Source organism: Buteo buteo, chromosome 2 (genome assembly GCF_964188355.1).
Source record: "Buteo buteo chromosome 2, bButBut1.hap1.1, whole genome shotgun sequence".
Classification (NCBI taxonomy): Eukaryota; Metazoa; Chordata; class Aves; order Accipitriformes; family Accipitridae; genus Buteo; species Buteo buteo.
In genome coordinates, this window is record NC_134172.1 from 8,168,599 (window position 1) to 8,183,594 (window position 14,996).

General features: G+C 36.1%; 1 protein-coding gene across 12 annotated transcripts in view; it reads right to left on the reverse strand.

The window, feature by feature from the left end:
* KMT2C (lysine methyltransferase 2C) overlaps positions 1-14,996 on the reverse strand; it is a 200,558-nt gene that overhangs the window by 107,524 nt on the left and 78,038 nt on the right. For all 12 annotated transcript variants that reach the window (XM_075045134.1, XM_075045077.1, XM_075045086.1 and 9 more), the window contains 2 exons: positions 13,799-13,938; positions 12,057-12,166 (listed from right to left, as the gene is read on the reverse strand). In XM_075045134.1, coding sequence (XP_074901235.1) covers positions 12,057-12,166; positions 13,799-13,938 — 250 coding nt within the window. The remainder of the gene's footprint in view (positions 1-12,056; positions 12,167-13,798; positions 13,939-14,996) is intronic.

Consider the following 14,996-nt stretch of genomic DNA (forward strand, 5'->3'; position numbering starts at 1 on the left):
GAAGGAATACACTAATATCAATGAAGAAAAAACACACTGGTAAAAAAGCTTAAGCTGATTTGAGAATATGCCACTTCATCCATTCTTCAATTACTATTATTTAATTGGATTCTTATTATTTAATATTAATCATGACTATGATTCATGGAACACCTACAAGTTCATTAGTGGCAGCAGACCTATCATTGCCTGCCTGCATTTTATTCCCAGGTCAGATCTGCAGAACGGAGAGGACAATTATATAAAAGAAAATAAATAATATTAATTCTTTCTCATAAAGAGATGACTATCAATAGTAGCCTAGATCATTAGAAAAAAGAGCTTCAATGCAAGTAATGTCTGTATTTATCACTGAGTGTTTTATGCACTTGCACATAAAGGCAGTTGGTCCACATTTGTGAAGATTCATAAGATGTCTCTCTCATGCGTGATTTGTTCCATGTTATTAAAAAAACACTCAAGGACACCTGCATTAATGGCACGACTTCATACTGAGGCCTGCAATATTTATGCTCAATCTGCAACTCTGGGACAGAACTTACACTAATGGAAGTCAATAACAAAATCTTTAGGGAGTTCAAAACTATTTTTTGCTAATGGTTTGATTTTCAAGCTGCTGAGTAGACCAATCTCAAGAAGCAGTTCTTGGGCTACTGCTTAAAAGCAAACTGATGCCAACAGGCTAATATGAGTACTCCTGAGTTTTAAATTAAAATGTTTGTATGATTTTTTGAGGATGGGTGAAAACCCCAAATGAAAACCCATAATATAATTTAGATTAGCAGGAAAAATATTTCTCAGACTCTTTTGATTGGAGTAATCAAAACCACTTTATAATTCTAATGTCATTAAAGAGTCTGAACTTTAAAGTTTTTGTTCAAAAAAAAAAAAAAGCATGTGACCCACCATCCATGAAAAATTTAAAAGACATTACTAAATACTATTTAAAAGGGAAACTGCTACAAAACCAAGATTAGTCAATTGTCTAACACTAACCAAACAATGCTACAGCTCAAAAAATATACCTATAACTTGTCCCATAGGGGTATTTTTTCCTTTTATTTTATTTTTATGTGCTATCTATTAATGAGTAAGCTTCTGAAGGCCTTTTTATTTCTATAATGCTCAAAGCATAATGAGAACCCATCCTTGACTAAAACTAACCAATATTAACTACAAAAGACTGATTAATCTTTTTTCATAAATGTAGCCACCACACAAAGGCAAAATTAGACCCTTAAGCACTAACATTAAAAAAAAAGCAACAGATCGATCCACATTAGCTATGGAAAAGACTGAATATAAAATATTTAAATATGAAGCAGCCATGAGTGAGGTGGCAGTAAGGTAGGAAAATGAGGGTTGCATTCAAATACCTACAGAAGTGAGGAGATAGGTGGTACTCCTACACTTCCTTGTGTAAGTTTCTATGGGCTTACTGTTGACATGCTTGTTAAGAGATGGGTAGGGTTTCCTGCCTTTTTTTTAATATATACAGACCTCCAGTCTTCTTACCTGCTGAAATTGGGATAATAATTTAAATAAATTTGTAAATATTTTCATAGATTTTTAAAAGAACATTTTGTTGTTTACTTGTCCCACATTTAAAATTTGGGGGCATTCTATTGTCATTTTCTTTCTTTTGTAGACCTTGAAGGACTATGCTACTGCTGCTGGGCATAGAAAGACAGGAGAAAGGGAGAGCCCAAAGCATCCGTATTCTCATGTTCTACGACAAAACACCAAAATAGGTCAGTCCCACCAGCAAACTGAAGCGCTAGCTGAGGAAGAAGGTACAATCTTGATTTAAGAGACAGCGCGATTTTCCTTTAGTGGGCTTTCTTTGCCCTTCAGAGATCGGGTTCTCCCTGCTTTTAACACATAAGCCCCCAAAATAACTTGGTATAGATAGATTATAAAACCTTGAAATGAAATGCCCTGCAACAGAGTGCCACCTCAACGTGAACTAGTAAGTCCCTGCCTTAATGCTTAGAGTAACATTTAAGAAAGAGGGGAGGTGGAAGGAAGAAAAAAGAAAATAGAGAATTTCTTTGGGCGTATTATGAAAAGTGTTTTCTACTCAAGTCATGCAAAAAGGAAGAAAAGGTCTTTGTGAAATACACTTCACCAGTTTGGAACACACACTAAACAATTTCACTTCAGAGCTTTCAGTAAATTATTTCACTGAATGTTACTGAATAAAGGAAACCTGCACTGGAAATTCCTTCAGGAACATAGACCCTTTCATGTTTCTCAGCTAGGCTTTTCGGCTTTCATTTCTGGGCTATTGCTGCTTCCCTCTCAGTCTCTCTCTGTGCCCCTAGTCCACTTTGTCTGCTTCCTACACCTCACAGACTGCCCTTAGCATCTGCAATGCCTATCGCCTATTCAGCATCAAAACCCTCTCAGAAATGTCTTTGTAGCAACAATTTCTCTCCCCTGATTCTAGTACCCACCTATTCGACATCTAGAGTTCAAGAAAGGTGCATTTTTCAAAGCAATCTTCTTGAAAAAACCCACAGACTGAAAACTCTTAAGGCTGACTCTGCTCTCCGACTTCAGTGCCAAGGGAGCGCTTACAGGGTGAGCTCCCACAGAACAGCCTCCTGGCACCACTGCAGTGGGAGAGAAAAAGGAATGGGTGAGGCTGAAAAATCAAACACTTTAGATGAAGCTGTATGAACCATCTTAGGGAAAGACGTCTTATGCTGCCTAAGTAATCCAAGTCTTTTCCCTCCTCATTTGCTACTGTGTTCCAGAAACGCAGTTATTACAGGAAGATCATTTTTCTAGAAATGACATTGTGCTTCTGTTCAGGTCTGCAAAATGGCAGGGGGAACTGGGCAATGAAGTCAGAGAAATTGTATTCATGCACTGGTAAAAACTGACGGTTTATGCAAAATCCTCTCTTACTCTGAATAAAGTTTATTACCTAAACCTAAGATGTATGTATTAGAATACATGCACCAGTCACTGTCCCTTTGCAACAGCTGGCAGGGGTTAAGCTCTACCACTTATTTCTTACGGACCAAAGAAGGAACAAGACACAGTTTCACTCTAATCAGTGAGTTATAATGTGCACTGACAATACTACTTGCTGTGCAGACAAATTCACAGTGGTTTTTTTTTTCATATACTTTGAAACAAAAAGGTAGGGATACAAACACAGCTGTTATTTCACAGAAGGCTCAGGATGAAGCAAATCAAAAGAAAAATCTCAAAAAAAAAAAAAGGAGTTTAAAAATGTATTTTCTTCTGCTTCATCTGAAGACAAATGCTCCTCCAAACTAGTTCATAAATTAATGCCTGCCTTCCTCTTGTAAATAGACTCAACATGTTGAGGACAATATAAAAATTAACTATAGCTAAATTGGTCTCACATTATCATGTGCTCCTTTTTCTAGTCAGCAGGTCAGAATCATGATGATAACAGGTTATAAAGCAAAGAACTACTATAAAGGTTGAAAGTCACGTTAAAGTACTTGCACTTATTAAGAATCAAACTCCCAAAACAAGTACCCAGAAAAAGCTCTAAATCAAACACTTTGCCAACATTTGGTACATTGATACTCCACTGTATATTAGCACATGAACAGGACAGTGTGTTTTATGTCTCTAAAGAAAGGAACATCTTCTGTTTCTTGAAATGCTAATTTTAAAAAATGCTAAATCAGGGATGTGTCACATAAACTTGAAATAAGTATTTCTTCACATTTATAACAGACTTTTCCACTCATAAAAATTCCAAAGACCTTAATATGCTAAAGCATAGTACTAGCTTTATTGGACTGTTAACAATAAATATGTGAGATAATGGAAAAAATAAGTGAAAAATTACGTATTTCTTGAAAATTAAATTTTGGTTAGGCACAAATTCAGATAGCCTAATAATTATCAGATTATTTCTGAGACAAGTTTAATACTGTACCTTTTTATCCCCTTATTTTTTTTCATTGGCAGGCTGACTTGAAAAGTTACTTAATGATAAGAGCATATTTCACATCAGATAGTACAAATCTGAAATATTAATCTATCTAACAACTGGTGGGGAAAGAAAAAACAGATCAGCTATTCATTCAGCAAATCTCAATCAGACTATCACAATCAACATTTATAAACAGTCTCTCCTTCAGTAATGTATACAGGCTTACTCAAGTATCAAGTATTCATGAGTGAGCAACAATTACATCAGAAACACTAGTAAAATAAATAAGTTTTCTTTCTCACTAAATGGAAAATTCAAAATTAAAATCTATTTCAGACTCTTTCTTTCGTCAGAAGTGTTTAGACTTTATATTAGCCACATTTCTTCCACATGCTACTGCCTCTCACTTTATGATCATACTATTCAGACACACCACTCTATTTCAAAGCAGTTCTTTCAAACTTTTGAATACATCACTGAAGATCCACATCCAAGTGTGGAGTCCACACTTCGATTAGATCCCAAGGTATCCATACTTTATGTGCCAAAATAATTTCAAAAACGTATTAGAAGCAGAGAAGGGTAAAGTTCTTGATTCATATCTACGCAGTTTTAACTATTACTCAATTTTCTTAGATACCAGCAGGGATATAGAAAAATGTATTTTATTTTGTAATAGAAAATGTGCTCTAGGAGACAATTGGGGATGCTGAAAACTGTCTTTTGAGAGCTGAGTCCTAAACTCAGTTTTAAAGGTGGTGTGTTTTGATAGGGAACAAAATTCTTTGTCTGTTAGAACTGTAATTTAGTTTTTTCTGTTCCATGTTTCACTGCAGAAGAAAAAACAGAATGCACAAAATCCTACTGGATAATTTGAAACAAAGAAACAACAACAACAAAAAAAATCACAAAAATTTGGCAAAAGTGACTATAGGTTTAAAAACAACTACTAGGCAAAAAGCTAGCCGTTAGGGGTTTTTTGCATGAACTATATTAAATTACGCTTCATTTGCTTTGGCTCCTAGAGTCAGATTATAGGTGAGAAGAAAACAGGAAAGGGTGAATTTTTCAATAATCCTAGTAATTTCAAATGACAACCTTCTTCCTTCTTCTTACCTGCTTATTCTCACTTATTCCCTATGAATGGTTCCTCTATTTTGCTGTATGCTTTTCAAAGCAGCTACTACAGGACAATGACTTCAAACGAACAAGAGTACATCGTGGTAAAGCTTATTTTGGTTCAAACGAAAGAATATTTTAATCGTTGTTCATGTGACAGTTATTTAAGAGAATTAAGTTGTAAATCTTACTAAGCAGGCAAATATCTGTTCTCAAACTGCTGGACCTGCAAAAAACTGAATGCACATACAGGTCCCATGGCAGCTCTTGAACATGAACAGATTTACCAAAGCTGTACTGACATCATTTATCGTGTACAAAGGTGTTCCAGAAGAATTACATGTAGTAATCCAAACCCGACTATGATAATTTTAAGATACCACAGCTGCTTTGCAGAACTCGGAAAATAGTTATAAAATAATTGACATAATGTTTCTGATGTCATTAGCAAGCTGTAAGTACAGTCTGATTCACATTCTCCAAGACACAAATGATCTGGCTTTAGATGACCAAAATCCCAACCGTTCTGGAACAGACTAATTCATGGATGATAATTTACAGTGTTAAAATGTTTCCAAAGCTGTATCCTTAGTCACTATGTCTTTCCTTGAAGTACCTGTCATCATAGGCAGGGAAATGGCTACAAACCTCTAGAGAAACTCCGAAGTAACAAGAGGGAAATTCATCGAACACTGAAATACCTCATGGCCCCCACAGCCAAACTGTTACAGAATTTCTAAACATGCTAGGAACTGAATGAAACTACTAAACTGACCAAAACCATATGGAAGTGTCTTCTTGATGAGTCTTCTCCAGTCTTTCTCTAGCACTTTCTGTGCTAGAGTTCTCTATGAGACAGCAACCCATAAAAAAAGTAGAAATGTTATTTTGGAAGAATACTTCCTGCAGTACTTCCTTCCTCAGTTGCAAGACAAAAGCAACTACAGGGAAAAAAAAACCCTACTCTGTAAGATAAAATCAGAAGCCACTCCAATAGGGCAGCCAGGTAGTCACTCCCAAGCTGCAGTGAAGGAAGATGAAGAGAAGCCAAGCGCCTTGTGCATGCAAAAGTACCATAAAAAAACCCCAAGAGTTGGGAGAGGAACTTCTGAATACCAGACCTGCTCATTTAGTATCACGTTACAAAGCTTCTCCTTGAAAAATGGGCAAATACAGAGGACTCTGCCCAGAAATGGTATAAATTATGACAGATGACGTTCTTCATGCATTTTTCCCTGGCTTTAAGAATTACTAGCTCTTCCAATAATGAGAAAAGAAGAAGGGAGCTTTTAGAGCATCAAGGAACTGCAAATCCTGCACTCTTATCTCAAAAAAAAAAAGACATTGCTGCATGCTCTGTCCAGCTATTTGAGACATATGTGAAGCCAACACCATCCCTATCTTCAGGATTCTGTCATCTAAACCATTTTTCACACACAGTTTTTATGCCCACAAAAAGTAAAACTAGCTGAAAAATTGCTATGGCTAAACGCGCACAATCCTCCACAGTGTATGAAGTTAATAGTATATTAAGATGTTGATGCTTATCTTCACACACAAGGAACAACAAAAGGAAGTATCAGTTTAGCCAAATCAGTTTTCAACTTAAAGCAGCACAAGTAAACATACACACATACCACTAAAAACATGGACAAGTCTCAACAAGATCAGAAGTGTACTGAGGCTAAGGGGTGAAGATACAGTCAAAATATGGACAAATACTTAAAAAAAAAAAAAGTATAAACATTTTCAATGCTTCCCAACTTTCCCCTCAATTTGTATCTTTATGGTCTAGCTTGGTAAGCATCAAGCTAGAATTGAGTCTTGAGCAAAGAGCAAAGAATTAAAAACAGTAGATGGAAAGGGCTTTAAGAAACAGTTTGAGTGAGATATTTAATATGCAAGCCTTGTGACACTGCCCCAACTTGGAAGCATCTACAAACAGCATCTCCTACTTCTGGTGACAGAATTCAAGGGAAGCTGCGTTAAAAAAATTTTTCAAGATTGTGCTACCATGTGAAAAGGGCTTGCAGGAGAGAGGAGTGTCAAAACAGCAGATCGTTTTGAGTCTGGAACAAGGCAAGATACCATTGATTAGTTTGCCTCTATGCAAAGCAACAACTCCTACAGTTCCCAGCAATGACAACATGCCAAACAATGCCTGCAGAAACTCAGCAGGAGCTGAAAACAGCTGCCTTGTACAGAGAGAAGATATTGCCCTGATTAACTGAAAAAAAAATATAAATAAATAAATAATGGATGGGTGGGAGAAGACAGCGATTTTTCAGCTGTCTGGCTGCAAAAGTCTTGGTCCTGAAGAAACACTTGACTATTACTGGAAAAATGAAAGCCGTGAAGTAGGTAAATATGCAAAGAGCTATACAGAAATCCACATTTTATAAAAAATGGAAACAGAGTAACACAGTTTTTTAGAATTACTGCTTTAGACACTTCATTACTATCATGTTTCCCCTATTCAGTCTTTTAAGTAGATAGGATCCTCCTTGGTTTCCACCAATACTGTTTTCTTTGACTTTAGTGTCCCTGACAAATTCTCCCAGAATTGTAAACTGCTTTCTACATCTTATCAGAAGAGAAAGCTGGCTGGGAAAGTTACAATTGCATTCGTTTCTTGTGTACAGTTTGTTCAAAAGGGGTTCAAACACATTATCTACTGCGCCTTCCTTAAATACACTTCTTGAATTGAGCTACTTGCATATTAGGGGAAAAAAGCAGCTGACCTTATTTGGGACTTTGTAGCATACAGAAGAGCTATGGCTAGACACCGTAAGGCAGACAAGTAGTAAACTTCAATCTCCTCAGCTGACTATAGAGAAACTACTACTACTCAATATACATAAAATAAACAAGGAAATTATAAAGCAGTATTCAAAAATACCTGAAAATATTTCAGAAACCACTCTTGTTAAAAGCTGAGCAGATGCAAGCCCTAAAGGCCTCAATTTTAAATGGTAATGCCAGTAAGTTCACACTTCCAAATATCAAAAAGTAGCATAGTTAAAAAAGCATAAGACTGAAGCCAGAAATACAAGAAAAAGCAGAAAACTCTACTTGTACACATCTATTACTTCTTTCAGCAAAAAATGATTTCTGTTCAGTTTCTTTTGCTTATTTTATCTTACTAAGTCTCCACTTCACACCATCTTTGCATCCCACCACAAATATCTGCAGAAACACCTTACTGATAAAAATCTATCTTCATATAGCTGACAATATGACAGCTTCTCTACTATGATAATTTTTATATACTGAGTAGAGCACTTAGGAACTATAAGAAAATTTAGTTAAGTTTTGGATCAAGCAAATCACCGGATGTTTTCTCTCCCCTGTCTATATTCCAAAGGGTTCTTTTGTGTCCAAACTCAAAACAAAATTACTCCAAAATCCCATCAAAACCTATTAAAAGTAGTGGGGGAAGGAACTGTCATAGCTGGGTGTGCAGGCTCTTCAACTTACATACTATACAAGCTCTAGAGATAAGTGGGTGAATTCTTAAGAGTCATTTTGAGAACAGCTCTTCTGATGCTATGCTTGTCACCTGGATCACCAGTTCTTCCTTATGACCTTTTTAAACTTAGAAAGTGGTTCTGAGAATATCCATGACTCTCACTTGCTGAGATAAGCGAAGTAAGCAAGAGAAGCAATGAGATTAAATGAGTCACCTACACGACCCGTATGGGCCAGAGCACATCTACTACCATAAACTTAACTGCATATTCCAGCTTTTATTTGTCAGTTGTTATAAAACAACATCATGCACAAATTTCAAACACCTCACATATACAGATGTATGTATGTGCACTCATTAACACTAAAGAGAGGCAAACCCAAGACTTTGAAAGAAAGTCAAAGAACCCACCTATGTCTAGACACAAATACCTGTAACAAACTGGTCAGATGTCTTTGCCAGGACTTCAAAATGAGTGAATGAAAAGAAAGAGCTCAAGAAGAAAGACAAGCTAAGCAGGGTTATTTTGTGAAACATGCACAGATACTGAGATCTCTACAGTGTATTTTAAACCTTCAGCAAACATGTGCCAGGAAGAAAACCAAAATGAATTAACATACATGCTTTGGAATAGGTCAATGAAATATGTCCACACAAGCTTTATTAATGCAATCACAAGTTCAGTGAAGCCAAATGGACATCTCAAACCATAAACAGAGTAATAAGAAACACTGTCATATCCAGTTTAAACAGATTTGCAAACAATAGGCAACTTAACTAATGAGAAACATGAATGTAACTTACAAGCTAGAGAGCCTCAAGGTAAGAACAGCCCCCAAAAGCTCTCCACAAATTAAAAGACCTAAACCAACAGACTATTCTACCAAGAAAAAGTTTGTTACATGTCAAAAATTAATCTCTATACGAACATAAGGAAAAGAAAACATACCTTCCCAGCTAAGGAAAGATGTCAATGCTGCAGACCACATCATAAACCCATGTCATGCCAGAGGGACTTCCAAGAAGACAGAAATCCCCAACCAAGCAAACAACAACAAAACCCTAAGTAAATTTGGTGGCAAGTAGAGGAAATAGCATACAGCTTGTTTTTATTTAAACTATTTTTCTGTATGCCCTAAGCGCATACTTGCATCTGCATTGCCAACAGTATTGAGAACATTTAAATAGAAACTTTACTTTTAAAATGCAGTAACATCACATTAGAAAGAAGCCCAAAATTTTAGCAAAAGCAAAGCACAAGCAGCTGTAAATGCAAAAGCATACATTAATTGCTACACGTTTCATTCATAACTTTTTAAAATAACCTCACACGAAGAAAATTTCTTCCCTTACGCTTTTCAACTATCACATACAATAACCAGCACCTCATAATTTTTTGTGCCTTCTTTAGCTTAGCAGTAAGTTAAAAAGCGGTGGAAAAATTATTACCAAGCACTACAGCCTGGACACAAGCAAACACAGGATCACTTAGGCCCCAAACCAGTTATACACAAACTCTTTGAGCAACCCCCACGTTGCTGCTCCATGGTCAGGAACAGAGAACTACAGAAGAGTTTGCTTCTTATTTCTTGAAAAAAATTAAAAGCAAAAAATTCCCTGGTGTGATCATGGCATAAAGATGTCCCATTTCGTCTAGCAATTCCTCTAGAATCAATCACAGTTGTGCTTTTACTCTGCTCTCCCTGGGGATGTCACAAGAAGGATAAAAGAGAATAACCAAACCAACGTCATCCTTTGCTGGCTGACTGCTCTATTACAGCAAAGAAAGTTTCTCAATGGTTTCAGAAAAGATTGAATAGAAAATACACAGAATGGCACTCGATTCCAATTTCCCTCATCTCTCTGCATGGCACTGAAACATGTGCAACAGGGATATCTAAAAATTATTTGCAGAATTTGAAAAGATTAGTAGAGAAGCTACAGAGCAGCCCATGAAAAGACATGGCTGCAATGGAAACTATAACTCCAGAGAAATGTTGCATTCCTCAAGAATTTTTATGTAAATATTTGCATTATAAACATCTACACAAAACTTAAAATGTATTGATGACGTGAAGGTGAGGCACCATCACCCTGAGGCAGAAGGGAGGAGCAAGGTACCATACAGAAAGAAATGGAACTGAAATAAAGGAAACAGGATGAAATTCCATAGAGCAAAATACAAGCTTGAACACTGCGGCAAGGATTTCTGTTAGAAACCAGAATATCATAATGAAAATGACTGCAGATGGGAATTAACTGATCACAAAATGGCTACAAGCCACTATCATCAGCCAAAAACAAAGAGACGAAAACTTTTCAGCGGTGAGATTTAAAAACAAAAAAAAGGACAAAAACAAAAAAAAAAAACCCCAACCAAACAACAACAACAAAAAAAAAAACCACACCCAAACCAACTGATTTGGGATGTTCTTTCAACTCTTTTTATAATTTTTTATACATAGACACACACACACACACAAATGTTCTAACATCTTCAAGCTCATCTAGAAGTTAATACTGTCAAGTTCATTCATTCTGAATAGTCTTTAATTTTGAAAGCAGATACACAGAAATCAAATTATTCAAAGCAAAGCATTTATTCAATATGAGTAAAAGTAGAAGGTGCAAGGAAAGCTGTATTATATGGCTTGTATTGAAAGACTGATTTAAAACAGCTTTTTAGTCCACACAATAGAGAACATTTACTGGTATCTTCTGCATTTTTTTTTTTTGTTTTCATATAATGCATGAAAAACATGAAGAATGAAGTAAAAATAAGCCTAAGCATGATCATGGGAAAACAGCAAAAATTATACAGATTTGTTGATAGCATGGCTCATTAGTATAGAAAAAACTAAAATTATTAAAATAATCTACCAGACACGATTAAATACAACCAAAAAAATATAGCTACACGAGGTAAAAACAATGTGAAATATGTCTCTTCATCATTACAAAATGCTATCAGAATATGACACCAGAAGCAGTCTGTCCTTTTCAAAGGAACCTAGTTTTCCAAATACATTACTATTTCAAATTAAGAGAGTAATTTATATATAGATATTAAAGTAACAACATAGGCTTTGTGGTAAACAGTAGTTTTCCTATACTAACCTGCTTTTTTAAACTGGTATGAAAGTAATTGACTTTTTTTTTTTTTAACTATATTTGAGTCATATCATTTCAGAATATAAACTGGCAAAATAAGTATTTCCTCTACCTAGCAGGACATCTGCTAATTTGAACTCAACTTTTCTCACGTCTGTATTTTGTTTTGGTCAGTCTGGTACTTACTACATTCTAGTTAACTCAGAACTAAATTAATGATATATTCCCATCAAATCCATAAGCCTTTTCAATAAATTGCAACAGTAGATTTTATCATGGAGACCTGTCAAAATAAACCTTATTATAAATGTGAGCTCAGAGATCTGTATGTGGATTTTTGGTCATTATTTGTATTGCATAAGTCTACTATCTTTTTTTCAACCCCACCCCCTATCTTCTTACTAGCTTCAGCTTTCAAGTCTTTTTACTCACTTCTGTGCTCCCTGAGACAACAGCTTTGTCCACGTTCACCGATAGCTGCTCTTCAGTCTGGCAGACTCCCAATGACCACTCCGCACAGCGGTGATGAGCCCAGCAATGACCTAATGCATTATGAAAGAAAAAGAGCTTTGGTTGTACAACTCTGCCAAGCACTTCCTGTAAGCATGGAACTTAGTTCTAGCCGTAAATACCTGCCAGACAGAATGAATAGTCTCTCTTCCTCCTGTTTTTCTTGTTGCAACATTTAATGCCCTTATTATCATACGCTGAATATATTGCAGTTACTATCAGACACTAAATATACTGCAGTTTTACACATAACACACCTTCCTCTTAATTTCAGCACACTCTGTGTATCTGTTTCTAATTTTCAGATGCCTGATCATGTAATCTTAACAGTGGGGTTTGCATGATTCTACATGCAATGTTTGTGTGAGACACACACACGGTTACATTTGATGTTATATTTCACTACAGATAACATTTGTCTATGTATGTACTCTTAACTTATGATTCCCAAGGACTGGATACAGATCTGTATGTTCATGTAGAATATGCTCACATGATGCTTTAGAATTCTACACAAAACCTTTAAAAGCTCAAAATACAGCATGAACAGAAACACCATATAAATGACAGAGAAAACTGTGTCAATGCAACAAACAGACTATAGATGTGTAATTAGAAATGTTTATCTATATAACAAAAAAAATCAGAATTTGCAGAATTCAACAGGTATCTCTTAAAAGAAGTTTCTAATTCGGTTCTGGGAAAAACAATGTAAATGATGCATACTTCTGAAGGAATTCTGTGACAGCTTTATACCAGATTAGACATGATGCTTTACATCAGCTGTTGAAATTAGGTACTTGGTCAACTTAATCATTCAGCAACAAAAAAACTACCCCAAAAATCTATGGAAGAGCTTGGGAAGAGCAGTCTACAAATAATAACAACTTTTAAAATTTAGATTGATAAAACTCTCGCCCATACACACACACTATGGTATAACTATAACAAACCATTTAATTTTATTTTTTGTTTTTAATTAGACTTTGAAATTAGTTTCCACACTCATGAAAGAATGACATTTATATTATTGCACAAATATATTTCAATTTTTGAGGCAAAATATGCGAGTGGACTACCAGCATCAAAGCATTTGGACATAGATGCTTTCTGAAAAAGTAATTCATAACTAAGTAAAAAGAGAAGTTCCATTAAAATGAAAGAGCAGATGACAAACCAGTTTTCTGACAGAAAACCTGCAGATACCAGAAACATGCAAGTGTATTATGCCTCTATTGTTCTAGCAATACTGCTCTTTTAAATCTTCTGTTCCATTATTTCCAATAACCCCGCATTAGCAGCAGGAGATTAGGTAAGGCTACAGGATTAGGACTTTAAGAATTATATTAAGCTGTGTCTCATTTCTTTTTCCTCTTCTCCCCAAAACAGAATCATGATACTGAAGATATTACTACCTGAACATCAGTTCAGCAGTAGATTACAAATATTTCCCGATACAAAGCTGACAACAAATCTGTCCAGTACTTGAAGAGGAGACTATACAAAAACACCACATAACATTGGCAAAAGCTACAAAAGCATCATCAAACACTTGACAAACACCAGAGCACAGAAAACCAGCAGCTGAAAAACTTCGCTTGCTGTTGTTGTAGCTACTGTAGTACTACTGGACAGGAAAAAAGGAGGATGGCAACACATCTTACCTGTTGGCTCAAATAAGGCTTGAACATCAATGTCATCTGGTAAGCCAACTAAACTGAGTTCATCCCAGAATTTGACAACCTGATCGTCAGAAGCAGTTTGGGTGCTTACACTTGTACATGATGCTATACTCGATCGAGATCTGTATCGGGGAGCAGAAAAACAAACTTAGAAGTGACCACATTCTTTGTTCAATTAGCTAGATACTTGTCAATGATCCAAAACTCAGGGAAAGTGAATACAAATTTTTCTGAACATGATAAAATATAAATCAATGTGAACAAAAGTCTTTCTTCCTCATACTTTAGCCCAGTATTTTTCCCAATAACAAAGTTTTCACTTAAGGCTGCCATTCAATAGACAAAAAAAAGTGCTTGGTAAAATGCCCCTTTCCCTAGCCTGCTCTCTTCCAATTCTTCAGGACACACATGCTTCCTTTTTTAAAGTCCACTTCTGTTTGATATTAAAACTTGCCCAACCCTAGGAATGGAGAATTAGGTAACAGCAAGCAGTCTGTGTTACTCTGGGGAAGAAGAGATGTAGAAGGAAGAAAAGAGAGTGGTCTAAGTGGCGAGCACCAGCTGCAGGTTTCATATGGCCCTCTCCCTGCAGTCTTAACAGCTGGTCCAGGGTACAGCATTAACAGTATCCTCAAAGGAGACTGCCACAGCCAGAAGTAAGGTGCCTGGATAAAATACAGCAACTATGGGGGGGGAAGGCAGAAAAAAGACCAGGACTGAAAAAGCTGCTTGGAAATAAGTATCTTTATACAATGCCATCAAGATGTTTAAGATAAAAAAAAAAAAAAGGGGGGGGGGGGGGGAAGCCCAGGAGGAGGGGGACATGGACGACACTGAAAAATGCAGTGATACAAAGACTACTGTATTGTGTTGACATGGGAGGCTCTAGCTGACAACCTTATTAATTTGTTCCCCAAATTCTAATCTCAACAGAAAACAATTAATAAAACTCAGATTACTCCATTAAAAAAAGAAGCCATGACTCCTCCTCCTTTATTTCCTACAGGCAAAAAACTATCTTGGACACCTAAGGATGTGCATTATGCTTACTGATAAAAGAGACCTGATCTCTGATGCTTCTTCAACAGTTGGCAGGAAAGGCGGTGTTGTGTTTTCTATTAAGGTTCTTTGAACTTCTCCCCCATTAATAACTCAAACATTATGTGTTTACTGTTACTTC